The sequence below is a fragment of the Micromys minutus genome (assembly GCF_963924665.1).
Source record: "Micromys minutus genome assembly, chromosome: 21".
Lineage (NCBI taxonomy): Eukaryota > Metazoa > Chordata > Mammalia > Rodentia > Muridae > Micromys > Micromys minutus.
The window spans coordinates 46197910-46224630 of record NC_137956.1 but is presented as its reverse complement, the minus strand read 5'-3'; the positions used below and the strand labels follow the sequence as shown (position 1 = coordinate 46224630).

Sequence of the window (26721 nt, the reverse complement as noted above, 5' to 3'; positions counted from 1 at the left end):
AGCATTATTGCCATTTTTAATGTCAGGGAAATGTTGAAAGTATTAGACTTTAAAACAGAAACGAGGTCTTACAATACAGTTACTTAATATTAAAAAGGATTTCTAGATATTTAAAACAAATAATTCCTCTTCCCCCCTATGTTATTGAGAGAGAGAGAGAGAGAGAGAGAGAGAGAGAGAGAGAGAGAGAGAGATTGTGTGTGTGTGTGTGTGTGTGTGTGTGTGTGTGTGTGTGCGCGTGTGCACAGATAACTATAAAGGCCAGAATAGGGCACAAACCTCCTGGATATCCTGGTGTCTGAGCTCTTACCTGCCCATTGTGAGTGCTAAGAACTGTCCCTTGGTCCTCTGTAAGAGCTGTATATGTTCCCTAACCACCGAGCCATCTGTCTAGTCCTTGTCATTTGAGAATTTTGAATCAAGATGAAGAATATTTTTACTATAAATTGAATTTTATTTGAGGAATTAGTTCTGTCCCAACAGATCATGCCAATCTCCTGCACATCTTTTTTAGTGGCATCCACTAGGGTCATGAGTCGTATCAACTGAAAGATATTTTATATGCCATATTTTAGACTGACTTCCAGAGTATCCCTTGAATGAATAGTAGGGACTCCATCCAGAGATGTGATTACTGTCAATATGTCTAGAGGGTTCTCTTGGTCTGACACACAGACATCTTGTATCTGACATTGTAATCTGTGCAACCATGGCTCATTTTCCCATAAGCTTCCATCACAGTGGGCTTAGAGTCATGAGCTGTTGGCACAGAGTGGTAACCTTCTGTCTAGTGCTGGTCTCAATGCACAGACATGGCCCTTTCAACTCAGGCTGTAGACACACTACAAAATTTCAAGTGGGTTTAGTTTTTCCTTGAAGCAATCAGGAGTTGGTCAGCTAGAAGGAGAGGCTCGGGCAAAAACAAGCTGCCTTTGGTGTCTAGAGTACTGGCAATGTTTATAAGAGACTGGCAGGGTCCATAGAGCAGCCTATTTCTCTAACTTATGAACGTTTCGATGAAATTTTTTGAGTGGTCCTTTAACTGCACAATAACTAGTTTACTTGTGTTTTCAAGTGCCATGAATTTTAAGATGTCACTTAATATCTAAACCTCTAAGCAGAATTTAATGAGCGTCAATGGCGGCCATTTGTCAACAGACAGAAAAGAATGCCGTGCACTTACGCCATCCGCCGAGGTTCTAAAAACTAATATGTGAGCAAAACCCACTGTCATCCTAACAGAAGTATTGTTAAAAAAATAACTCCATAGTGATTTGTGCATACCTGGGAACTAGCCATTCCGTGAGACGGGATTGTCTCATTACTACTCCATGACCATATTCCGGTTCTTGGTCAAAATGGAAAAGCTGGGCTCTGATGGCTTAATTTCAAGAAGAGTGGATCCAAGACTTTAAAAATTAACTAGCTCTTCAGCACTCTCTTCAAGGTCAATGATGTCACCTAAAAACCAGAGACTGTCTAAGGATCTACCCCATGAGGATGCTATGGCTGATAATGGCTGATAAAATTATATATATATATATATATATATATATACACACACATAACATATATATATGTATATGTGTATATGTGTATGTGCATATACACATATTCAATGTATAATTTGAAAATATTTTGCACTACATTTTGTATTATCGTAATATATGAAATATAATTATATAAAATAAATATATATAATTATATAACTTATACCTGTTCTACATGGTTTATATACTTTAGGTTAACAGTATCCCAGTGAAGTAAAATGGACATAGTTCCTCCTCTTATGACACAAGGTTGGCATGCGGAGTTAGTGGTGGGGCTGGTGGAGGAGCTGCAGGCTCCCTGGAGTTCGTAAGCCTCAGGTTCCAACTGTTGACGGCAGCTATTACCTGGACCAGTGGACGGGCAATGCTCACATGATGGTCTTTTTGTGAGCGGTTTCCTTCTTTATTGCTCATTTGCATATCTGTGCTGTGGGCAGGAAAAGAGCCGAGGGGGCAGCCTTCCCGCAAACTCTATTATCACGGGCATAACGGGGACCGTTGTTTTCAGTCATCCTGCTCCAGATAATGGAGAGGCAATTGCCTGGCCTGAAATGGGAAAAGCCATAATGCGCGTGGTTCCTGAAACCATGGCTGAAACTGTGTGGCTGGCCTGAGATATCCATTTAGCTACATTTGTTATGGTTTGCGCACACTGGGTTCGCCTCATCGCTCTCATTTGAGGCTCTCACAGATGCACTCATGGCCACCGCCCCTCCTGTCCTGTCCTTTACCTCAGGTTGTGTCCGCACTCACTCCATGCTGATAGTTATGCAGAAGCAAAGTTATATGGAATTTTGCTCTGTCGGGGGAGGGGGGATTCCAACAGTCACCACAACATTCTACCGTGAGCCATGGTCTTCTTGTGTATGCCGGCTAGTTACTGTGTGGTTTAAGACAGGAATGTGGTCTGTATTCACTTTTGGAGTGTAGATGAGTTGGCATGTCAATCCCATGGGAAATGCTACCCCTTGAGTGAATAAAAGACTACAAATTCTATCATGCCTGAAACGAATGAGAACAAATTGAGTACACCATCCACAGAACAGACTGCAGTGTGCTGGAGTCCTTGGCTTCTCCAAACCACCAGACCAACTGCTACTGGGCTCTGCCAGTGACCAGATGCCGAAAGAGCTCACTGCAGCTTGGCACCAGAACCCTGGGGTTCCAAGCCAAAGGGAATTGCATGCAAAAAATATTTAACATTTCTCTTCGCAAAAGATTTACGTTTCCAGTCCAGTGGGAGAAGTGTGTTTCAGACTTAGTCTGACGCAGATGAAATATTCTCTGGCAACTTCACTTAGGAGTGTAGAGGCGTGGGGAAATCAGGAGCGCCACATGTGCCAAAGAATAAGAAGCTGTCTTTGGGGCTGGAGTGGGCTTCCCCCTCTCCCACCCCTGCCATGAAGTAGGTTAGTTAGACTAAGTAATTAATATCATTATTCTTGTGAAGAGGTTGCTTTGACGTTTCAAGAGAAGGGGTTCTGTTTGCCTAATGTCCTGGTTTGCCCCTCTTATTCAAAGTACCTCTGGCAGTCTCGGAAGACATTTTTTGATTGTTAGGGCTTTGTGCAGAGCATGATGTATCTGGCTCCTAAAATGGGAGCAGAGATGCTGTTGAACCTCTGACAATGCATGGGGCAGCTGCACACAACAAAGCAATGTCCTCCCTACAATGTCCCTGGTGACAGAGTTGAGGTGCCTTCAATTAAAATATGTCACAACCTCTTGCTGTTAATTATTCAAGAAATGCATTGACATTATCCAGAAGAAGTTTCTCCCCTCCCCCACTAACTTTCTTGACTCTCTTGATGGATGGGCAGCATTTATTAGATGCTGTCTATTACTTTCTTCGAGACAGGGATGCCTCACATTCAGTGCTGAGGTGGGTGCTGCAGTTGAGGCACATGGCCAAGCTTACTAAGTGAGCCAGCATCAGCATCTGAGAGTGAGCCCTCTTGCCCCCAGCCTCCCACCCCAGGCCTGTTCCTCTTCTTGTTAAACAACCGGATCTGAACAATTGAACTCACTTGCTTGACACCACATGAAAAACTCAGACCTGGTTCTGATGGTGACGAACCCTTTAGAAATTAAATGTCAAGGTGACTTCATTTATATTCCGATGGGAGGGTTGGTCCCGCTCCTCTTGACTGTTAGTCATCCCTCTGCACCGCTTTCTGCTCACACCTGGCTGCATCGGCGTTCACACCTGTCTCGGCCCTCCAGGGCTGACTTCCGGGAAGAACCTTCATTTCTTGGTGCATGCATCGTGAAGAGTTGAAGTTTAACCCCACATATAGGGCTGCTGATGTCAGGCTTCTTAGGATCAAAACTGGGTTCTGTCTTTGTGACCTTGAAGAGGTCACTTCTTCTTTCTCTACTGCCTGTTCCGCCGTGGCAAAATGAGGGGAATACTATTGATCTCACCAGGCTCATGGTGCTGGCACGTTAAAAAAGTTACCTCTAGATATCTCCACCGCCATTTTAAGAACAGTGTCTTCTTCCTAAACAGATGCCATAATTGTGTTGAACCCTCTGGAGAAGAAAGGGGCAGAAAGAAGAACTCTGGTTGGCAGTCCCAGTTTGTGGTTAACCTCTCTTCACTGACCCCCTGATGATTCTCATACCAGGGTCACCATGAGTAAACACCATGGAAATGCTCACGGATTTGTGAACACACCAGCAGTCCCCTCTCTCCTCAAAGCTGTCACCCAAAACTGCAATTCAAACGTCTACATCTGCTGCTTATAACGATGCTGACTCTGCAAATCCACCCCTGTCACAGCACAATGATCAACTGCTCAGTAACCACAGAACATAAGTCCTCCAGACCCTAAACGTGATTTATAGACTGTGGCCTTGGACGATATAGCCACGTCAATTTTATCTGAAGGAAAATATTATTTTACTAACCTTTAAACACTCCCCTTCTTAGTGGCTCAGGATGATTTAAATCTAATCAATGATAAAATTCCAAATCCAGCAGGAGACAAAGAATAAAGGGTAGCTACCCATTTTAATCAGGAAAATGGTTACCTTTCCTCCCTTCCTCCCTCCCTCCCTTTCTCCTTCCTTCCTTCTTTTTCTTAAGATCCTGTGGTTTTATTATCAGTATTTTGGCAGCCAGAGCATATAAAATTGCTCTTGGTTTTCACAAATTAGTTCATGTAGGATGAGCATTTATCAGGCATTCTGTGAACCTTCTTCAGCTTGATGTTGATAAAGTAATGCTATTTTGAAAAGGGGTAGAGAGGAGGGAATTTACAATTTTTAAATACAAAGGACAATTTGCTGTTCTTCTGGCTATTTGAATCATGGGGTATCCCCAGAAGAATAGTCCTTAGGCACTAGGAAGAGTTTATGTATGAAGTGTTAAGGTCTACTGGCTCCACAACAAAGTGACTCCTCTTTGGGCAGAACTTCTAGAAATTTTAAACAGGAAGTTGGCAGAAAAATCATCTTTACTATTATATGCTTTTTTTTTTTTTTTTTGACCATAACCCCAAACCCTCACATTCATTTATAAGAAACAAAGACATGCCTGATGAGATGATTTGGTTGGTAAATGGCTTGTCAACTAATCATGGAAATCCGAGTTCAGATTTCCAGAACCCACAGAGAATGTTAGTTATGGCAGCCTGTGCCTGAGACCTCGGCACTCAGAACTAAGGGGCGGGAATAAGGAGATGCCTGAAGCTCATTGGCCAGCCAACCTACATGAATAGTGAGAACTTCAGCTTGGGTTCAGTTAGAGCAGTTTGAAGGTGTGGGACAGTTAAAGAAGACACTGAAGATAAACCTTTAGCTTCCACATGCAACTACTCATGATACATGTGCACCAGTATGCACGTGTCTGCAACGACTCTAACAAGTACACCTACTACCCATGAACACAGACACATAGACACCCATGAGAACACACACTCATACACAGACAGACAAACAGACACAAACACACACACACACTCACACACACAATTAACTCTACATCTTCCTTCCTAGACATACAACTTTCCTCTCCCCTTTTCAACTTTGTTTTGCCTTAGCTTTTTTTTTTTTTTTTTTTTTTTAATTTTTTATTCCACTGGGTACTTTGGCCTTGGAGGATGGACACATTGATCGTTATAGGCATGATGCAATTTGCTAAATAGTGTTCTACTTATGGAAATGCCTGCAAAGAGCCCTAAGGGAACAAAAGAATTAACTAAACATGTATTGATCATGTCATATCTGCTGCTTTTCTTATTTGACCAGTCCAGGACTCTGTCTGGTCTCTCTTGATCTGTGTGATACTGAAAGCCCAGGACATTCTTTAGGTTTCATCATGGTTTTAAAGCTAGCCAATGGCAGGAACTGCTTTAAACAAAGTCTCATTTTAAGAGAAACCCCAGTTCAGTGTGGAATTTAAGGAATTTGGAGAGAGAGGCCTTGAGTGGTGGCCAACAGCTTTGAAAACAGTCCTGCCTGGGAATTGTTAAACAATGTAGCCTCAATAAGACCAACAGAAAAACCAATGTGATCTGATCTACTGTGAGCTGGAGACCTGGACGCCACTCTAGTAAGCACCCAAAGCACCTACTATGTAGAGCGTTCATACAAGAAGAAAAGCTTAAGTTCCGAGGAGTGTCCAAGGAGGGTTGCAACCTAACCAAGCTCAGGAACCAAGCTGACTATTTTATGTTTTAAAAATGTTCAAGTCTTACGCACATATTAAGTACTAAAAGGCAATAGATATGCTTTACTGAATGCAAACACACAAAGCAGATCCCCGTGTACTTCTGTATAAAACTATGGATGGGATGGGGTGGGGAAGTCCACCTTAATGCTGATCCTGCATTAGGCAGAGCTAGAGAAATGGCTGGGAGATGATAGCTCTGGCCTCCATTCCTCAGCTATTTACTGGATCTCTTTTGTCCTGCCTACCCTTCTCTTTCTCTCTTCCTCATTCTTTCATTTTGAGCCAGTCTGAGCTTGCACTTGACAATGCTGTCTTCTCGCTTGGGGGGTCTCTCATGTGTCAAGTGAAACACAGGCCTGTGTTAGGGTGCAGGAGATGAGGGTGAGCAGACAGGATGCTGGAAGACAGAAAGTAATACCAGATGGGACATACTTGGGCCAGGAGAAAGACTAGGGATTTAGAGGAATGGATGGCCGGAATTCTGACAACAGCTGGGGGGAGGGAGGAAAGAGATGAACTCAACACCAAGTTCTTTGTGGGGGGAGGTCAAGACTAAAAAGTGATGACTCTGTAAAAGCCAAAGGGGTCATGATGGGGGGTTTTGGGTGTGGGGAGCTGGGCCTTGGATCCGTGTAAGTGAATTACCTTTGTATCACACACCCCAAGCTTGGCATAGCAATTTTGATATTTCAGCTCTGTCATAAAATGCTTTGACTGACTAACGTCATGGAGACACCTACTATGAAGAGAGGCCCGGGTTGCTTAGGGCACATCAGGCGTCACCCGTACAGATTTTAGCTCTTAAATGCAAAGAATGGCTGCCGTTAGAATCCAATGGACAAAGGCTGCTCGCTAGTAAACCTCCCTCGGTGAATGGGACAGTCGTAACACATGAATTCTCCTGTGCAGGGCCTCAGTCTCTAGGGTTGGAGATTTCAAATAGGTTATGGTCTTTTGAACCAGGTTGTGATGGAACACAGCTTAGGAGCAGGAAAAGGAGCTGAGACTTGTGTGTATATATATATAAAATATTTGCTCCGTCACTCGCTCGCTCATAGAACCAGGATGCCTTGAATGGGTCGCACACACCTAGAACTGTGCTCTACCACAGGAGGGTGAAATTAACAGGTGGAAGTTTCTTTGGAGAAAAGGAGTGAATCAAAGAATAGGGAAGATAAAGATGCCCAGCTGTTAGAAGCAAGGCAGAACACCAGGACACGGCGGACCTATCTTAGTGCAACAGAAAAGAGGGTGACATGCTAATTTACAAGCATAAGGAGAACCAGTCTTGTGAGGGACAAAAATCAAAGCAAAGGGTTTCTGCCAAGAGTGCCTGCTAGTTCACTGTCTGACATGCATGGTTGTGTTAATCCAAATGTTGAACCAGAGAAGGGAAAAGCAAGTGATATTGATGTTCTCAGAGTGGTATGGAGCATGGTATTGGTGTGTGTGTTTGTGTGTGTTTATGTGTTTATGTGTGTGTGTTTGCATGTATGTGTGTGTATGTGTGTGTTTATGTGTGTGTACAGGTATGTGTATGCATGTGTATGCATGCATGTGTGTTTATGTGTGTGTATGTGTGTATGCATGTGTGTGTTTATGTGTGTGCATGTATGTGTGTGTTTATATATGTGTGCAGGTATGTGTGTATAGGTATGTGTATACACATGTGTATATGTGTGTAGTGTTTATGTGCATGCACATACACTCGTGTGTTAGAGAGAGCAAGTAGCTTGTATTAATTGTCTTTAGTGAATGCTGCTGGGCTATGCATTGACCCTGGCTTCTGTTTGTCGAGTAACATTTTTTTTCCTTCTGTTTGCAGCAGTCCTATGCACCAGCCCCTCACCCCATGGCTCCTCCCAGCCCCAGTACAAACAGCAGCAGCAACAGCAGTGGGGAGCAGTTAAGTAAGACAAACCTATACATTCGAGGACTTCCACCAGGCACCACTGACCAGGACCTCATCAAGCTATGTCAACCGTAAGTATCCTGGGGCTCCCTGGGCCTGTTCTGATGCCCACATCACCCGTGGAGACACCCCCTGGGCTGCTGTACCCACTGCAGATTCAACGAGGAAGCTTCTTGTACATAAGTGGTAAATTTGGTGACTTGCTCCAGCTTCCTTCAGGGAGCAGTGTTTGTTTCATGGCTGTGGGAATGTGTTTCTTGAACATGCCTTGGGAACTGGAGCTGAATCATGTATGTTGACCTGAAAGTCAGAGAGTGCCAATAGAGACACATTCTTCATGGATGAAGCTAGAGGTGGGGGTTGGTGACTGGTGGCTATAGTCATGGAAGGAGCCACATTAGAGAGGTGTCAATGATGCCGATGGCTGCAGGATGCTGTCCCGCCTGGGCACCAAAGCTTTTCTAGCCATACTTGGCAAATGCAGGTTTAACCAGGACCAGATACTTGACCCTTTAATCTCTCTAGCAGCAGCTATTCCCAAGCCCCATGACTCTATTTCCCACCCACGCCAAGAACCATCTGATGAAGTCCTTCTATGTTTCATAAGATAGAAATAATTGAGTTTTCCTCCAAGAATATTTCCATTAATTCCTTATCTACAAGCACACTTATTATTACCACCCCATGTGTCTTTTTGAATAGGTCAACACTACATGGGTTTGCCCTTCCCCTCAAAAAAACAAAAAAACTCAGCAACAAACCATAAATTAAAAATTGCAGGTTGATGTTTTTAGACTTCCCTCCTATTATTTTCAAAATGCCACTGATACAGATATCTGTGATTTGATTGTCCCACAATATTTTTAAATTGGTGGGGGGGAGTCACTACTCGGTTGCTTCCTTTCTCCTTTGTAACCCAGTTGCTATTAATTTTGTAAGGTTTCCAACCTCCATCAGAAGGAGGAGGCACAGTGGGCAGTGTTGATTTGCTTCATTATGAACTGAAAAGTTGTGAGTTCATATCGAGACGACACCTAATGGCAGACAGACATAAACAAACACCCAAAAAGTCATAGCCAGATAATCACCTCCTAGAACAATAGGCGGGTTTGGGTGAGCATGCCCAGTTGCTATTGTCTACGTGGTTTCTGCAAGATGTAGTAGGGGATTGTGCAGGAAAAATATTCACTTTGAACACATTAGCTTTAGTTTTCTAGTGTTAGAATGACCATGGTGGAGACACATGGACATTTTCAAATTTTTATTTTACAAAATATACAGGGGTTGGGAATCAGAAGGAAAATAGCTTGTTTGAAAGATCTGAATTATTTTGGAAAGTAAGGTCTTCGAAAACGCGGAAATTATTGGCTTTATGGTTAGGTTTGTAGATAAATTGTGCTTTCACTGGGTCATACTTGAGTCATATTCATAAGGCACAGTTTCTGTGTATTTTGTAGAGATTTTTTTCTCTAGTTGTTCTGTGTGATCCGTGGTGTTCTGGGTCTGGAGAGGCAGCGGAGAGGAGAACATTTCCCACAGCTCTCTCCTGCGGCAGATGCTTGTGTGTTGTCTGCATAACTCTTCTCTCCTGGACACATGAGGGCCACTGGCTGTTCTGGTCCAAAGTGTCACTGTGCTGATGAGGACAAGAAGGGGTGGTGACTCAGGCTGCCCAGCTCTGGTGTGGCCATTTCCTTTTTCTCCTCAGAGAGAGTGAGCTGAAGACAAGGGCTGTGGCTCAGTCAGAACACTGCTTTGCTTTGTAAGTGTGAAGACCTACCTTCCCCCGACCTCAAACCCGTGTAAAAGACTAAGGATGGTGGTACCCACATGTCCACATGTAATCCAGTCCTAGGTAGATCCAAACAAGAGAATCCCCAGGGCCAGACAGCTTATCATACTTGGCAGGTTCTAAGATGATATCTGAGCTTAACTTTTGGCTACCATACAGATGCATACAGGTGTGAACATGAATCCTACACCACACATACACCTGTATGAGCATGTTTATAGACACCCCTATCACAGCCCCACCACTCAAACACACGAAAGTGGGTTTTCTTTCTCTAGATTTTTCTTTGTAGTATTTGGGATATGCCAAAACTGCCTCTGAACAATGCATCAGAACTCACTGTTCAATATTTTAGACTCCTGGGAGAACTTGTTTGCTACAGGTTTGGTGGCTTGGACTCAGCTATGGTTGGGAATGTGTACAATGTGGGAATTGTCAAAGCCCACACATCAGAGTTTTCCGGAAGTTTTATTTTACTGAAGGGATGGTTTATGGACATGCCACTGTGGCCACAGCAGAGCACAGGTCCCTGTCAACTTCCATCTTTTTAAAGCATTGCCGGTTATTTTAGAAATAGAAAGTATGACCCTAAGGCCTGTGTTGGCTGGAAAGATGCTGTGGTCAGAAGCATAGACATCTTGCTGATGTTCCTAATGTATATTTGAGAAGTTGCAAGGTTGTTACAGAAGCAGAAAGCAATGGTTGATCATATGCACTAAGAGTTGTTGGCTATAAGACTTGGCCAATGGTCAGGTTACTGTAAAAACATTTTTTTTGTTCTCTAGTCACACCTTGTATTAATTGCTTATAATATCTTCCTTATAGAATCTTAGAAAGTAGTTATAATTACTTAGCATAGTAGAAGTCATTGTATATGGAGATATCTCCACCCCCCCCCATTTGTTTCATCAATGAAGTCTGTGGCCATAGGCAAATCATTTGAACTGAAGCTATTTACATTTCTTTAACTCTGAAAATCATGGGGTGAGGGCCTCATTTGGAACCTGCCTTGGTCCATCCTGTGTCTCTTACTCTTGTCTCCCTGTCCAACATTGGCATAGCTGCAGCCTGGGGTGGGTAACGACTGTAAGAGCTGCTGGCCTGGGGGTGCTCTTGCTGAGAGACAGACACAGCTCATTTGGAAAACCCTGTTCCCTCTTTTTACAGCCTTAGTTCCTTATGGTGTATATTATTTATATATATCATTTTCAAATTTGACATTTCTATCAGGGATCCAACATTTTAAGATATGAAAAAAAAAAAAAAAAAAGGTCTTTGAAAGATTTTTGTTTTCTGCTCTGAGACAGTGTTTCATGCATTTCAGGATGGCTTCAAATGCCAACCTGCTCATGAACTTCTCTGACACCCCTGCCTCTTCCTCCTGAGTTCTGGGATTGATTACAGGTGTGCACCACGATACCTGGTTTATGTGGGGCCTGGTATCGAACCCAGGGCTTTAGGCATGTTAGACAAACCTGACAACTGAGCTGTGTCCCAGGCAGTGTTTTCAGGGTTATGCAAATGCTCTGTACACCCAGTTACCATGCTAATTCCTGTGAGGCTACAGGTACTTCTAAAGTTAATACACCTCACGCTACAGGAAGTGTAGTGATTACGAATATTGGTGATAATTAAAGAGTAGAAAACAAATCCTCTAAAGCAGCATAAACATATTGAATTTTCTGGCCTGAGGATATGGCACCCATATGAATGTTAGTGTGCAACAAAATGATAGAAAGGAAAATCAATGCAGTGCGGTTTAATGTGTAATATAAAAACAAAATTCTAATGACACCCCCATGTTCAGATGAGAAGTAAAAATCACAGGGAAAGGGGGTAAAACTGAAAACTAATAATCAGGGAGACAGATTTTTGTTCTATGGCCATCTCTAGTTATTACCATATCTTAGCTAAGTGCCTGGCTTTGCATATTTAGTCAGAAACAAGATCTTTTGTATCTCTTTAGAAAGCTCAAAATATGGACTAATCTTACCCAGGGTCTCAGTAAAGAGACATTCACAAGACAGACGTGGTCATGCAGGCCTGTAATCTCAGCACTTGGAAGGAGGAAGGAGAAGGCAGAGGGATCGGAGTCATTGTTGGCAACACAGAAAGTTGAATGCTAGTCTACGCAGCACGAGACCTGCCGAACAATAGTAACGGTAATAAAAACAAAAGGCAATCAAGGGAAGGATGTGTTTACATAATACTTCTAGCATGTTGGCAGTGACACAGTTTAGATAAAGCCTTTGCCTTAACTCAGCTTCTCTTCCTCTGGGGAAAATAAGAGTGTGTTAAATAAGCATTTGGCTTGACACCAAAGGGTGGCCCTAAATTCAGAGACAAGCTCGACAGGTTAGTTTATAACATGTCCTCAGACCCATCACCACTGAGGAGACAATTAAGATCATAAGGGTGAATCAAGTTGATGAGGGACAAAGGGAGGGGCATCCGAGGCGGAGGGAACATCTTATTTACAGATGCCACGTCTGTCTGAAACCCTGCAAGGACAATAGTTTGCAAAGGTCAACGTGTCCATAGTGAAGGGCAGCTGACCTCAGAACACGGTGAGCCTGCAGCGCAGCGGGGAACGAGACCTCTCTGCAGATGCAGGCACAGAATTGTCACAGACAATGTCATTTTAGTTTGGAAAGAGGTAACGTGAGGTGCAGAGAGAGGAGGTCCCTTGAAACCGCTGGCCATTCAGAGCAGGTATGACTGAAGAGTCGGTTGGAAGCAAGACTGGCCAGCATCTACTGCAGGCTCAGGAATGAGTGTTGGATGGTGGTGAAGGCAGAACCCTGTGTGTGAGGAAAGATGAGATATGCTGGTCCTGGGGGCTGGGTTTAGAGTTCTGTGTAACTGAGGTGAGGCAAGCTCTTTATGCCTGAGCTACAGTCCCAGCCACTTAGACTTTACTTAGAAACTCTGTTTAGACTTTGCTACTTTGAAGCAACTTTGCACCAGCTGGCCCAGGACTCTGTCTGTCACCCAAGTGGCCTTGGATTTGCAACCTACTGTCCCAGGCACCCAAGTAGCCCGGATTATAGACTGCGCTGCAATCCACAATTGTATTCATATTTTTTTAAATTAAAAAACAAAGTAAAGCAAGGCCTTGAGAGTCCAGTGGCTTCAAAACAAACAAACAAGAGGACAGAAATCAGCAAGTATAATAAAAGTAATCCAACCTATTCGCCCACTATTTAGTTGCTGACTCTTGCCTGTCACAAATGGGCACACAACACCCTATAGGACATCTGGTGACTGACACAGTGAAGGGATCCAAGGCAGACCCAGTGGAGACAGAGAGAAAGACGAATGGACATCAGGAGCTCTCAAACTCTGGTACACGTGAGAATTACCCAACCAGTTAATCATACACACACACACTCACACACACACACACACACACACACACACACACACACGGGTGGCATGGGATATGAGGTGATGGTGATCACAGACATTTCAGTCATGTGGCCTCTGCTTATCACAAGACAAGCAGTTCGATAGGACACAATCTCGCTTATTAAATTTAAGAAGGTTGCAGTGTTTTGGGACTGAGTAAAGGTTTGGTGATGTAATCCTTAATCCTTTAGTCACCCCCTCAATGAAATCAACAACTTTCTCCCCCCTTTTCTCCCTCTGTCTCTGGGTGTCTCTTTCTCATATATTCTCTCTCCTGCCCTTCCTCCTGCTTCTTCCTTCCTTGTGTTTCTTTTCAACATTTGTCAAACTGTCTGACACATTACATAATGGATTCTCACCAGAGCTGCGTGGGTTAGACAATCTGGCTGCCTTTGGGTTACACCCTAGCCATGCAATTGGCTAACTTCTGCTGTATGGTCACTGCCAGACCCTACAAACACAGTGGAAAAACAAAATTAAGCATTAATGATGATGGAGGAATCATGAACACATCTACAGTTTTTCTATCCATCCCGTCTTTTATCTAAGTGTGCAAGTGGCTTATCCATTGGAATCAGGACAACGATTTCGGGAAGCCTGGACCGAGAAGCAGGTGTGGTCAGGCATAGCTGCAATCCGGCACTTGAAAGGCTGAGGCAGGAGGATCATCTGGAGTTCAAGGCTAGCATGGTCTATGTAGTGAGACCGTATCTTAAAACAAAAACAAAGGAGAAGATTTCCGGACAGTTGTCACAGGGTTGAGATGAGCTCAGCTGGTCCCCACTGAAACAAGCAGTGGATGCTTCTGCTGAGGCGTGAGCAAGTCACTGTTGAAAAGAGTCATCTGCTGCCCTTCCATTCTTCCAGTGTGTTCAAGTCCAAAACCCTAAAACTGTCCCTCTTTACGAACGAGACTGTGAATGTCACTTTCTCTTTAACAAGAGAGAAGATACTCCTACATTGAAAAGCAGGCAGAACACAATGAGTGTGTGCTCGAGCTGAAGGGTCTGCATGAGCTAATCTCCCCCACTGCTGTCCTCTTCCAGTGGGGACTGAACACGGAACAGGAAGAGCAGCTCCCGGGCCATCCAGCTCCAGGGGAGAGTCCATTACACAGGGCATCAGACAGTTCTGACAAATGGGCTGACACGATCCAACCTTTTATCAATCTAAAAGTAACCCTGTCACAGTACCCGTCAAACTGCTGAGATACAACTAAAGAAAAACAAGGAACTCCTGGGTAACCGAGTAAATAAGAAAGATGTGCCTGGAAATTCCTCCCTTCCTTTTTCTTTCTTTCTTTCTTTCTTTTTCTTTTTCTTTTTTTTCTTTTCTTTTTTTTTTTTTTTTTTTGGCCCATGTGTCATTGAAGATTTAAAAGTCCCTTCTAAAAGACACAAGGAAATTTATTAGTCGCTTTCTTTCAGCAAGTCACTCTAGTTACGTAGCCGCTTGTGAGGCGCCATAAATCTGTGGTGGCAGGTGTGGGTGGAGGTGAGTTCTAGAATCTTTGAAGCACGCTTGTGTCTTACAGAGAAGAGGACCCTAAAGACTCAGGCTGAGGTCCTGTGTCTGCCAGGCTCTGACGGTTGACTCCATTCATGTTTTCCTTTAGGTTCGATTAACAACCATCTCTTGTATGCTAGACATGGCATTTGATTAGCATTTAGTGACTAATTGGCATTAATAATGCATTGTTATAATTACATATATATATATATATATATATACTATTGTGGATATTAATGGTGGGACTAGGAAGATAATTCAGCCAGAAAAGTCCTTGCCATGCCAATGTGAGGACATGTTTTCCGTAGATCCTTTGGCATGCTAGCAAGCACTTGTAATGTCAGCATGGGTGAGGCAGAGAAAGGGGAACCCCTGGGACTTTCTGACTGGCCAGCCTAGACTATTCAGTGAGCTGTATAACACAGAGAGCTGCTAAGAAAAGGATGGGCAAAGCTAAGGAATGGGGACCTGAAGTTGTCCTCTGGCTTCTACATTCATGTGCACACACATGTACCTACCCACCCCCCATCCACACACATGCAAATAAAAGCAAAATTAATTGTGTGAGGATCCCATGCTGTGCACTGATAAGTCTGCAAATCCTCTTGCACGATGCTGAGAATACCCCTCTGACATGGAAACCATTGCTGAGCTGAGTCAACAGAGGCTCAGAAAGAAGAAGAAATGGGAACAAGTTCCGACAGACCTCAGATTCAATGTCTGACTCTTGCTTCAATGCCTTTATTCACAACATTCAAATCATCCATACACTAAGGACATAATTTGTAGGTCCTTGACTCCTTTGGATGATATGAGAATTCCAAGGGAGCTTTGAGAGCCCAGGCCATCTGGAGATATCATGCAGGCTTCTGACTCAGAAAAATGTGGAGTCGGCTTAGACTTTGGAGTTTACAAAAACACTCAAGCGCTTTTAATGTTTAGCAAGGCAGATACTCCTGGGGTGAATAATGTCCACAGTAATCAGAAAACATTTTCTTTTTGTCATAATTTTGTATTATATGCATGTGTGTACATATGTATATGTATATATATGTGTGTGTGCATATGTATATATATGTGCATATGTATATATAAATGTGCATATATATGCATATCTGTGTACATGGAGAAATAAGTAGTCGATGATGTTGGACATCTTCTTCTATACCTCTCTACCTTATTTTTAGAGACAGGATTTCTCCTTGAACCTGGAATTTGCTGTTCAGGATAGACAAGCTAGACAGTGAGTCCCCAAGATCCTCAGGATGCCACCTTCTCTACCTCTCCGAGCTTTTTATGTCAGGGCTGGACAAACTCGGGTCTTCATGCTTGTAAGCAAGTGCAGTGCCCCACAAGCCAGCTCTCCAGCACAAAGTCTTCTGATTCAGCAGAAGCTGTTCCACTTCTGGGCACTTACCTTGCCAGTGCTTACTATACTCTGATGGTCAAAGAGCTTGTGACTCTAAAAGCAAACCCTCATTGTTCAGAATTCTGGGGACATGCTAAAAATCACAGTCTGACCCTTTCCCATTTGTTATTTTCACTGCCTTGAGGAGAAAGTTCTGTTTCTGTTTTTCTGTTTTGTTTCTGTCTTTGTTGCTTTTGGACAGGATCTCAGATGTCGTCCAGGCTGGCTAGAGCTCACTGTGTAACCCACCCGGGCCTCAGAATCACATCAGTCCTCCTGCCACAGCCTCTGAAGTGCTAGGACAGCAGACATGAGCCACCAGCTCTGGTTGTGTTCATGCTTTCTTCTAGTCTATTTGGATATTTCACTGAGTTGCCCATAGCTGATAATAAATGCTCTTTCCTGGTGAGCTAAGAGTGAAGAAAGGAAGAATAGAAAACACGTTGAGAGCATGTTGGTGGTGGCCACAGGAGGGTGTGGCCAAGCCATTCTTGAGGTACTAAATGAAAGTCTGGGCCTTGAGAAGCTGTGAAGCTACAGGCAGGTAACGGATGGACTTGCAGCTTAAGGGCAGCAATGGGATGAGTTCCGGAGCATCTTTGCTTCTCATTTGCCCAGTGATTGCCAAAGTCCTCAAGACCAGGAGTCCTTCCTAGTCCTTTCCCTAGTCCAAGTGGGTTAGATTCAGGAAACCTTTTGGAAATACTTTGACAGAAAAAACTGAATCATTTATTTCAACAGGACGGGTGGGTTAATGGAGAGGAAGAATTAAGAGTAATTCCTCAACACTTGGCTTGGGCCTCTAGAGGAAGTCCAGATCTAGTCATTAGAATGAGGGTTGTAGGTAGAGGAATTTGGGGACAAAGACATCAAAAGATCTTCTAGTCTCTTCAGTTTTGAGGCATGGTTAGGCAATTTTAAAAAAGCCTCTGTACCATCAGTGACTATAAATAAATAAATAAATAAATAAATAAATAAATGAGAATGATCCCCAGTGGTCACGTGACATACATCTATAGTGTTTTCAGTCAAAGGTAGAGAATTGGAGTCCTAAAAATTATAACTGGCTTTTAAGCCCCCCGTACTGATGTGATGGTAATATAGTACCTAATAGGCACTAGGCAGTATTGTATTTGGCTTGTCTACATCATAGTATGTATATGAAGTAGATTTTATAACTCGTGCACACATTCAGTTTATGAATGAAAAACAGTGCACCAAATAAACCACGTGACCTCCCTGATACAAACTGCCTGGGATTGACAAGTGCAGGGTTATTTACTTATTAATCATTGATATAAAGGTCTCATGTAGCCCAGGCTGGCCTTAAGTGTGTATAACTGAGGATGACCTTGAGCTTCTGACCCATCCCATTTTCCTCCCAAGTGCTAGCATTATGCGTAAGGTGCACAGCATCCAGCTTATCACAGGGTTAAAGAGCCTTAGAGAGCTATTCCCTGATCTATACTCACCAACGTATGAAGCAAGGACAGGAAATGGCCACGCGCCTCAGTGTTCTGTGGCTCAGGGAAGACAGAAGGGGAATCTGTAAAGGAACCATTAGTGATGCGGATAGAAGCCAGGAGAGCTCTATATGATGGACCTGTGGGAAGGAAGCGCTTTTTTTTTTTTTTTTTTTTTTTTTTTATTAAAGCACAGAAACTCCCCGTGTGCGATACTGTTATTGGGAAGTCATGACCAGACTAACAGAGAAGTTCCACTTAGATTAGAGAGCAGCAGGTTGTCTGCAAATTGAGCCATGGAAATGTTTGCAGAGTCAGGTGCTAAAAGCCTTTGGAGGGGACGGCTGCCGAACAGTCCTTTGACTTAGTGTTTGCCCTTGTTTGTGCCTCAGACACCCTAACCCCTCCCGTGCTCTAGCATGTCTGGTTCGCCTCCTCAGCTCTATGTCTGTCTCTCTACCCGAGGCTCATTCTGCCAGCATCCCTGTGGCCCATCCTCTGCTCCCTCCCTTGTTCTCTGTATCGTCCCATCCTGTCCATCTTCATTCCTTCCTCAGTCGATCTCTACCTCTGTCATTTTCCTGCCCCGGCTCTAGCACAGCACCAGGTGTGAAGTGCCAACGGTAAAGATTTACTGGCTGATGGAGCTCGAAGTTCACCGCTTATATAGAAATGATGTTATGGAATGGGAGAAACCTGTTACAGCACAGACTTCGAGTCAATAGGGGGAAGTGTAGGTAATGGCATTTTATGTTTGACACCACATTCAGCATGGTTCTACCAAAGCGAACACACACAGATGTCAAATGTGAACCTCTTTTACTCAGTAGATCACGAGGAGTGTTTCGAAAGGAAGTCCCAGGGTACCCTGAGTCACATGTATTCAAAGACCCACATGAAGATCACTGACTTCCTCCCTCCCTCACTGTGACTGCGGAGACAAGAAATAACCTTCTTTTTCTGGCTGAAGTCACCAGGTTTCTGCTGCCAAAGCTCTTACCTCGACTGTGCCCATGTCGTATCCGACGCACAGTGATGTGGGTTCTTTGGAAGTTTCTGGAATGCCCTTAGCACTGCAGATGTCCTTCGGGTTCTCTTAGGAACCAGCAGCATGGGGAGCATGCCCTCAGAGAAAGTTGATGAAAGGACATACAACGTGTCCTGTTCATCTGATGCACTGAAAATGGTGCCCTACTAAGTGAGACCTAGCAGCTCTGTGGTCTACATTCATTGTTTTGTTGGACTGAAAGTAAATGAGCTGTGAGATTCATTCTTTAGGACTGCTTCTGACTTACCTGTTAACATAGTCATTTTCTCTAACGCTGGTAACTCTCTGAGGAATACAAGTACTTTGTTTGATGTAATATATAATGTCCTAGAATTTTATGCAGTAGATGTTTTAGAGGGGGCTGGAGAGATGGGTCAGCGATTAAGAGCATTTGCTGTTTTTGCAAAAAAAAAAAAAAAAAAAAAAAAAAAATGGATTCAGGTCCCAGGACCCATGTAGTGTCACAACCATCTGTAACTACTGTTAGAGGACATCTGACACACCTCTTCTGACCTCTTCTGTTACTGCACATATGGTACCCATGAATTTGTTCAGGCACTCGCACGCGCACATACACACACACACACACACACACACACAACCTAACTAACTAAATAACTAAATAGACAGACAGACAGAGGAATGAATGATGAATTAATAAATTTAAAAAACATTGAATTTCTTGCTTTAGGGTAGTTTCACTCACCTGTTTGTTTGGGTAGAGTCTTACAATATAGGCTAAATTGACCATGAATTTAATACACAATTTAGGCTAGCTTTTAACTTGCCATCCTCCTGCCTCAAGCCCTGAGTTCTAGGATTAATAGAGTCAACTGATTGGTTTAGACTCTGAATCAATATTGTTGAAAAGTAAATGTGAAAGCATTTACTTTAAGAACCTAGCTTCACTGTTTTGAAAAAAAAAAAAAAAAAAAAAGTACCTGTGTAGCCGCCTTAGTAATCAAGATGGGAAGAAAGAAAATAATTTTATGGTTGGTGTCACCTCAACATGAGGAACTGTATTATAAAGACTCACAGCATCAGGAAGGTAGAGAAACACTGGTCTAGAGGATTATCTTTTAAATATAGATGTATGCTGAGAAATTCACAGTTGACAGCCATGCTAAATACGAGAGCAATGAGATAGAGTAATGCCATTGGGCTGGCTTAATTGGGAGTCTGTTATAGATTCCCAGTAAACATTTAGTAGCTGCAGAACCTTGGCCAAGAGCTTAGCCCTTGTAAATCTAATAGTGAGAGGCATATGCTTAGCCTTTCATAAACGACACCTTAATAATTAAATAAATAAGTAGTGGTCATGTACACAATGGAAACATTTTCACTGTGATTTGTAGTTTTAAAGACTTCCATATTTTTATTTTATGCATGTGAGTGCTCTGCCTCATGGATGTATGAGCACCACATGCCGGCCAGAGGATGGTGTCAGCATCTTGGGGTGTGCCTGTAGGTAAACCCAACTTAGACAGTACCCCACTGAGCCTCTCTTCCCAAGTGATTTTAGCCTGGGTCGTGTTAACAATTAAGGCTAATTATCACCATGGCTTTCTGAGGACCTCCTTCATGGAAGAGCAGCCATGGCGGCTGGAATGTAATGTAATTGATCACAGTGTGTCTTCAGTCAAGAAACAGAGAGAAGAGAAGTGAGCTTGGACTATAAAACCTTAGAGCTCATCCCCAGCAAACCACTTCGTCCAGTGAGACACCACCTCACAATCTCTCAAATCAGTGCCACAAACTGAGGTCCGAAATGTTGAAAAACATAAGCCTTGGTAGGTGGGCAACATTTTACATTCAAACCTAAGCAGCTGTCAGCAGTAGATGACATCACAAGTACCTGCTTCAGGATTGCCTGACCATGGCCAGCAGAGAATATCTTTCTGATCCATGATTATAAAACCAGTTAACTACTTGAAATATTCTGACCACACGACCTGTCTATAATCTGCAGGTGCTGTGGTATCTTACTCCATAACTCATTAGGAGGGAGGGTCAACGGCCCATTAAAGGGGAAAAACAAACAAACAAATAAACAAAAGCTTCTCAAAGTATGTTCAGTTTGTTTTCATGTCCTTTCTTCTTAAAAAAACAAAAGTGGGGGGGGGGACTTGACAGACATGGTGGAGTTTCTGCAATCATGAAGTTATGGTTGAGACGGGAGTTCCTGTTTCCAGGTTGATAAATATGTACACTGTAACAGTTTGCCTTTTCCCTCTCCCAGCATCTGCAGGAACAGCCCCTGGTTCTAAGGAGGGTAGAGATGCTGTCAGGGCTTGAGACTGAGAAAAGCTGTAGGGAGGAGTCAACTTGACATCATCAACTTCTAAATTTTCTTTAAAACAATGGCATCACAATCAAAGACCTTTTTATTAGCAGTTGAGTTAAAGGGCACACCACATATCCACTACCACCAACACATCACTGTACGTTTATCCTAGCACTGAAAGAGATGCTGTTTTAGCATCATGGATAAGAAAGCTAAACAATATGTGACATATTTCAAAGACAGGGATTATGTGGGGGTAAGGGGCGGGGAGTGGGAGGAATGGGTCACAGAGTGGCACCCCATGCTCTGGGCTTTCCTCTGGACTTGGTTTTTCTTCCTCTGTCTTCCTTCCTTCCTTCCTTCCTTCCTTCCTTCCTTCCTTCCTTCCTTCCTTCCCTCCTCCTCCTCCTCCTCCTCCTCCTCCTCCTCTTCCTCCTCCTCCTCCTTCTCCTCCTTCTCCTCCTCCTCCTCCTCCTCTTCCTCTTCCTTCTCCTTCTCCTCCTCCCCTCCTCCTCCTCTTCCTCCTCCTCCTTCTTCTTCTCTGCCTCCTCCTCATCCTCCTCCTCCTCTTCCTCCCCTTTCTCCATTTTTGTTGTCATTTTTGATTTGCTTTAAGCCACAGTTATTTTAAAATACCAGCTTCTCATCCCAGTGTTGACAGATATGGAACAGTGTGTTTCATGCTATTTCACCCAATTGAGAGTTTTCCAGCAAACCCAAAGAAGCCAACCACAGCCCCCAGGCTGGTGCCAGGAAGGAAATCGGCTGCACTGGGCGTAGCGGCTTCTGGCTTCTATGCCCAAGTGGTGGGGAGTTGTCAGCTCAGGAATGCCCACACCTGGAGCTTGCAGTGGCCTGCTGGTCACTGATGTTCTGACTTGGGAATTCTGAGACCTGATGCCATTTCCCAGGTTAGGCAATGCTGGGATCTGTGACCTAGAAAGTCTCGGTGCCTGCTAATGTATTCCTATGGCGTGACTGACAGTTCTGTGAGATCACATCTTCAGAGGTGAGTAGCTCACTGCTATATCAGTTAGGGATAACAAGCTCATCTCTCCAAGCACAGCATCAACTACTCCCCCAAGTTTAGTGAAATGGGTTTCAACAACATCTAAACATGGAATATTGCCTCTGCACAGAACACCTCCCATGACACTGTCGTAGCCTGTAAAACCTTGGGCCGGCTTCAGCCTCTCTTATCTTCCTTTCTGGCTGCCTTGTTCTTGGAAGTGGGTGTGGAATCAAGGGAAGGCAAAATTTCTAGACTGGACCATGGATTGAAGGAGAAACAAACTAAGGCAAGGGAGTTAGGAAAAATGAGGCAGAAGTACACACACACACACACACATACACACACACACACATACACACACACACACACAGAGACACACACATTCACACATACAATACTCATGCACACACACCCTCTTAAACATACACACATATCTATACTTACACTCATGCTCACAATACTCAACTACATACTCACACACCCACACATGCTTTCTCATACACACTCACACTCACACATGCTCACATACACTTACTCACACAGTCACACACCCACAATGCTCTCACACATGCTCATGTACACTCACACACATAGTCACACACTCAAAAGCACACATACCCACATACCCACACTCACATATGGTATCTCACATACATTAACACACTCATACACACCCACTTGTGTTCACACACACTCATATACATGCTCTCTCACACACACTCATGCACATACATTCTCACCCACAAATACACACACTCATGCTCTTTCTCACACACACAATCACACACATACTCACTTTCTCTCTCTCACACATACACACATATGCATAGATACCCACACGTACACACTTATGAGAGAACACAGACCCTGTTGATGTGTTAGTGGTACAGTTAAATAGCAGTCTAATCTCAGTGGCAGGAATGGCGTCTACTTCAGTGTCACTTCTCCATCATTCCCTGCACACATGTCCATGACAGATGCACAGCAGAGTTTGTCAGCAAATGTTATTGGCCATCGGGAATAGGTCCTGGAGTGTCACTTTCTTTCATAATAAATGGTTCTATCTTCTCTTCACAGGGCAGGGCATAGAGAGGTCACAGCCCACAGCAGAGCCATTTTGAGTTCATGGATTCTGTGGGCTCAGCCAACCTCAAACTGCTTGGCCTGGTGAATGTAAGGGTTAGAGATGAAGACAACGTGAAACAAGAAAGGCAATCCTGCAGGATACTGAACAGATACATGGCAAGGCCAGTGCCACCAGCCTTCTCTGGGGTTTTCAGATGGAGACAGAATAAGTGCAGGGTTTCAAGCATTTACTGGCCACATAAGGGGCCAGGGCTACAGAATAAATAGACAAATCAGTAACATTCAACCTTCATCACTGGAAGAGAAAAACCCACTCTACCAGCGTCCGACTCTCCTCAATAAGAAATAGAGCTATCTCTGCGTCACCGCCAATGCTCTCAGATTCTTGTGGGTTTTGAGGATTTGTTTTGTTTCCCCCTAGATATCAAAGTACATTAGGATCCTTACTCCAAAGGGCAGATATTCTGGTTGGCTGTAATGTCCTTACTTGGACCCTTGCAGGTCTGTGTGTTTGGGAAGCACATGGAACCTTTGGGTAGTGAGATCTAGCCTCTGGGGAGGACAGGAAACTTGAGGCACATGGCTCAGCTCTACTTCCTGCCCCACATCTGTCTACTCAGATGTGACTCCTGTTCTTGCCACCATGCCTATCCTGACATAACAGAGTGCACTGTTGGATCACAACAGATTAAGTCCCTCCTCCCTTAGTTTGCCTCTTGTTAGATTTTTTGCTAACAGCAATGATGGGCTTAAATCACTGAACAGGCATGGTAGGCTGAGCCTAAAGAAAGATACTGGCATCTTCCCCCACACCACAGGTTGGGACTGCTTGGCAGTGTTCTGGTTTTCCATGCCTGCATCACCTCATTTGAAATAGCATAAGGGACAAGCATCCATTGCTTCTCCACGGCTAGCACGGACAGTAAACTGAAACTCCAGACTCTGTTTCTGCCTGTCCTGACAGTGGTGGGAACAGACATCAGTGTAACTGAGCTTGTGTTCGGTCACACAAGTGGCTAATTTCCTTTGTTTATCCAGAAAAGGAATGAAAATAAAGCTGTTGTATGTTCTGCATCCTGAGGGATAGCTGGGGTGTTCAGAGACGAAGTGAGCCAAGAGGCTGTGAGAACAGATTTTTTTTTTCTTTTCTGAATCCAGACATGTTCATTCCCTGCAGGATGTCAAGTCAAGCTGTATGTTAGAACATGTCATCGGATATTGGAAGCTCCCCTCTAAAGCCCTCCTAACCTCTGACTACAGTGTGTACATTTCCTTTCCTCCTGGAGAGGCTTTTCCCTAGCTGAGGGTCAGTTTACTGACCTCTCCGATGTACCTCAATTGCAGCCAGGTGTGTGCAGAGCCTGTCTAAGGACCGCATAGGCAGAGAGACTTTCTTGCATGCTGGACCAGTAAAAACAAATAGGTTGAGCTCTGCCAATGGCTTCTTAGCCACCTCCTGCTCAAAGTCCCCGACACAGATCACATTCTGATCAGCCTCGTTGTTTTTTACCCCGAGACATGGAATCAAGTGTAAAGCCTATGCCAAAGACTAGATTTCTTGTAATGAACAGAAAGATGAGGACTTTTTGAGTCCCAAGTATGAGCAGAATGAACAGTTCGATTATGGAGAAAGCTTGGATGCTGTTAGGTCAATATTAGTGACACAGATAAGGAGTCGACTTCAAGCTATATTTAAAGTAAAAATGTACCATTGCTGTGTGTACATTCAGGATGTGTGTGTGTGGGTGTACACACATGTAGGGCAGATGACGGCATTGCAGAGTTCCAGCCTCTGGACCTCTGTGTCGGTCCCGGGGATTGAACTCAGGTATCAGATTTGTATACCCAGCGCTTTTACCTGCTGAGCTCAGGTGATGTTTAGTTTACTTTGGGCAAAAGTGGTGGGTTCTCAGCTAGAGGGCCTTTAGGTCCATTGGAACTCTACAGTTGTAAGGAGACCTTTGAATGTACATTTAAAAAGCTTCAAAGTTACATCTAATCCATTCATCATGTATGTATTGTTTGTGTGTTCTGTGGTGCATGTAAATTCAAATGGCAGTGTGTGGTGTCGGCTCTCTCTTCATCATGTGTCTCCTGGTAATGTAACTCAGGTCATCAGGCTTGGCTGTAAGGATCCCCACCCCCTCCTCGCCCCCCCCACACAAGCTACCTCACTAGACATGAATGGACATCCCATGTGTCACGTAAGCCTTACAGTGTTTTAAAAATGAGTGTCAGTTTAACTGGATTCTGGGTACAACACAATCACACATAGGTAATCCCACTCCCGGTGTGTTATGAAATGAGGAGAAATATCATAGACATCTCACTGATACCCTGGGCTCCTGCGTCCCTACTGCGTCTCTCAGAAGCAAGTGGAGCTGGGCTTACCGACTCAGGGTACAAAACCGAGCACCTTTTACACGTTTTGTGCCGAGCCAGTTTGGAAGCTAGGCTTTAATGATAACCTTTTATATTTTTCAGCCATTTTCCAAGGGGTGGAACAAGTGTTGTAGGCAGAGAGCACACCAACTTGAGGCTTCCACGGGAAACGGATACCTCTGGACTGGACTGAGGCGGAGGAGCACTCAGGAGCTCTGGGTTGGCACAGGCCTGTAAAAGCCATTGAACCGGAGCTTTTCAGACATTCTGCCAGCCCAGTGGCCAAATGCCAAAATTGCTATTTGGCAACCAAAGGCCAGACAGGCAGCTGGTTATTGCCGATGGATCTCAGCAGTGTGCTTGGGGCCATGTCTCTGGTGCCAGCTCCTCCAACCCCGCTAGCTACCAAACCCCAGAGGTCTTGAGTGGTTCTGATCTTTTCTTACCTGCTCTAGAGTTTTTGCCCTTGGCAAGGATGGTCTAGCAGGTTGTCCCACCTGATCCTTCACTGAGGCATCTGGCTGCGGAAGGATGTTTCTAGACCCTCTCTCCCTCTGAAAACCGAGGGAATATTTGACAGACATGACTGACTCTTTGAGGACACTGGCCAGAATGGGCTTGCAATAGAGCCTGACTAGGAGAGGGCAGAATTAATATACGCTGCTGGCACTGCCCTCCAGCCACGGGCACAGAAGGGACAGCCTGCTGGCATCTGCCTTTTGCCTGGTGGTACCTATTTTGTCTGTGCTGTGTCTTTCTCTCCATGAAAAGTGCTGAGATGGAGAAGGGGCTGCCCAGAGAGAGAAGTGGTCCAGAGGGGATGCGTAGGAGGTGAAGGAAGAGGAGCAGACCCATGATTAACAAGTGTAATGTTAGTGATGGGAGGGGGCAGCCTTAACTAAACTGGGTTGATGAGATGGCTCAGGGGTTCAAAGGGCAAGCCTGATGAGTTGAGTTTGACTCCAGGTCCCACAGTGGAGGGCACACCCTCCACCCACCCCTTTCTGATTGGTTGGGAGTGAAGAGGCATGCCGGATGATTTTCCCACTGTTCTCTAACAGACACCCAACAGTTTGCAACCCTCTGCCCAAGCCCATTCCCTGGAACGTAGAGAGCTATTCAGAGAGCTTCCAAATGGAGGCTGACAACGGAACATAGCCACCAGGCAATTCTTAGCATCTTTCAAAGGACG

At 44.1% G+C, this 26721-nt stretch overlaps 1 protein-coding gene across 10 annotated transcripts in view; it reads left to right on the top strand.

Moving 5' to 3' along the window:
• RBMS3 (RNA binding motif single stranded interacting protein 3) overlaps positions 1-26721 on the top strand; it is a gene marked incomplete at both ends in the record, with an annotated part of 720124 nt that overhangs the window by 229780 nt on the left and 463623 nt on the right. For 7 of the 10 annotated variants that reach the window (XM_080934840.1, XM_080934835.1, XM_080934844.1 and 4 more), the window contains one exon: positions 8051-8208. In XM_080934840.1, coding sequence (XP_080790966.1) covers positions 8051-8208 — 158 coding nt within the window. The remainder of the gene's footprint in view (positions 1-8050; positions 8209-26721) is intronic. The other 3 variants (XM_080934836.1, XM_080934842.1, XM_080934838.1) reach the window with 1 other exon arrangement.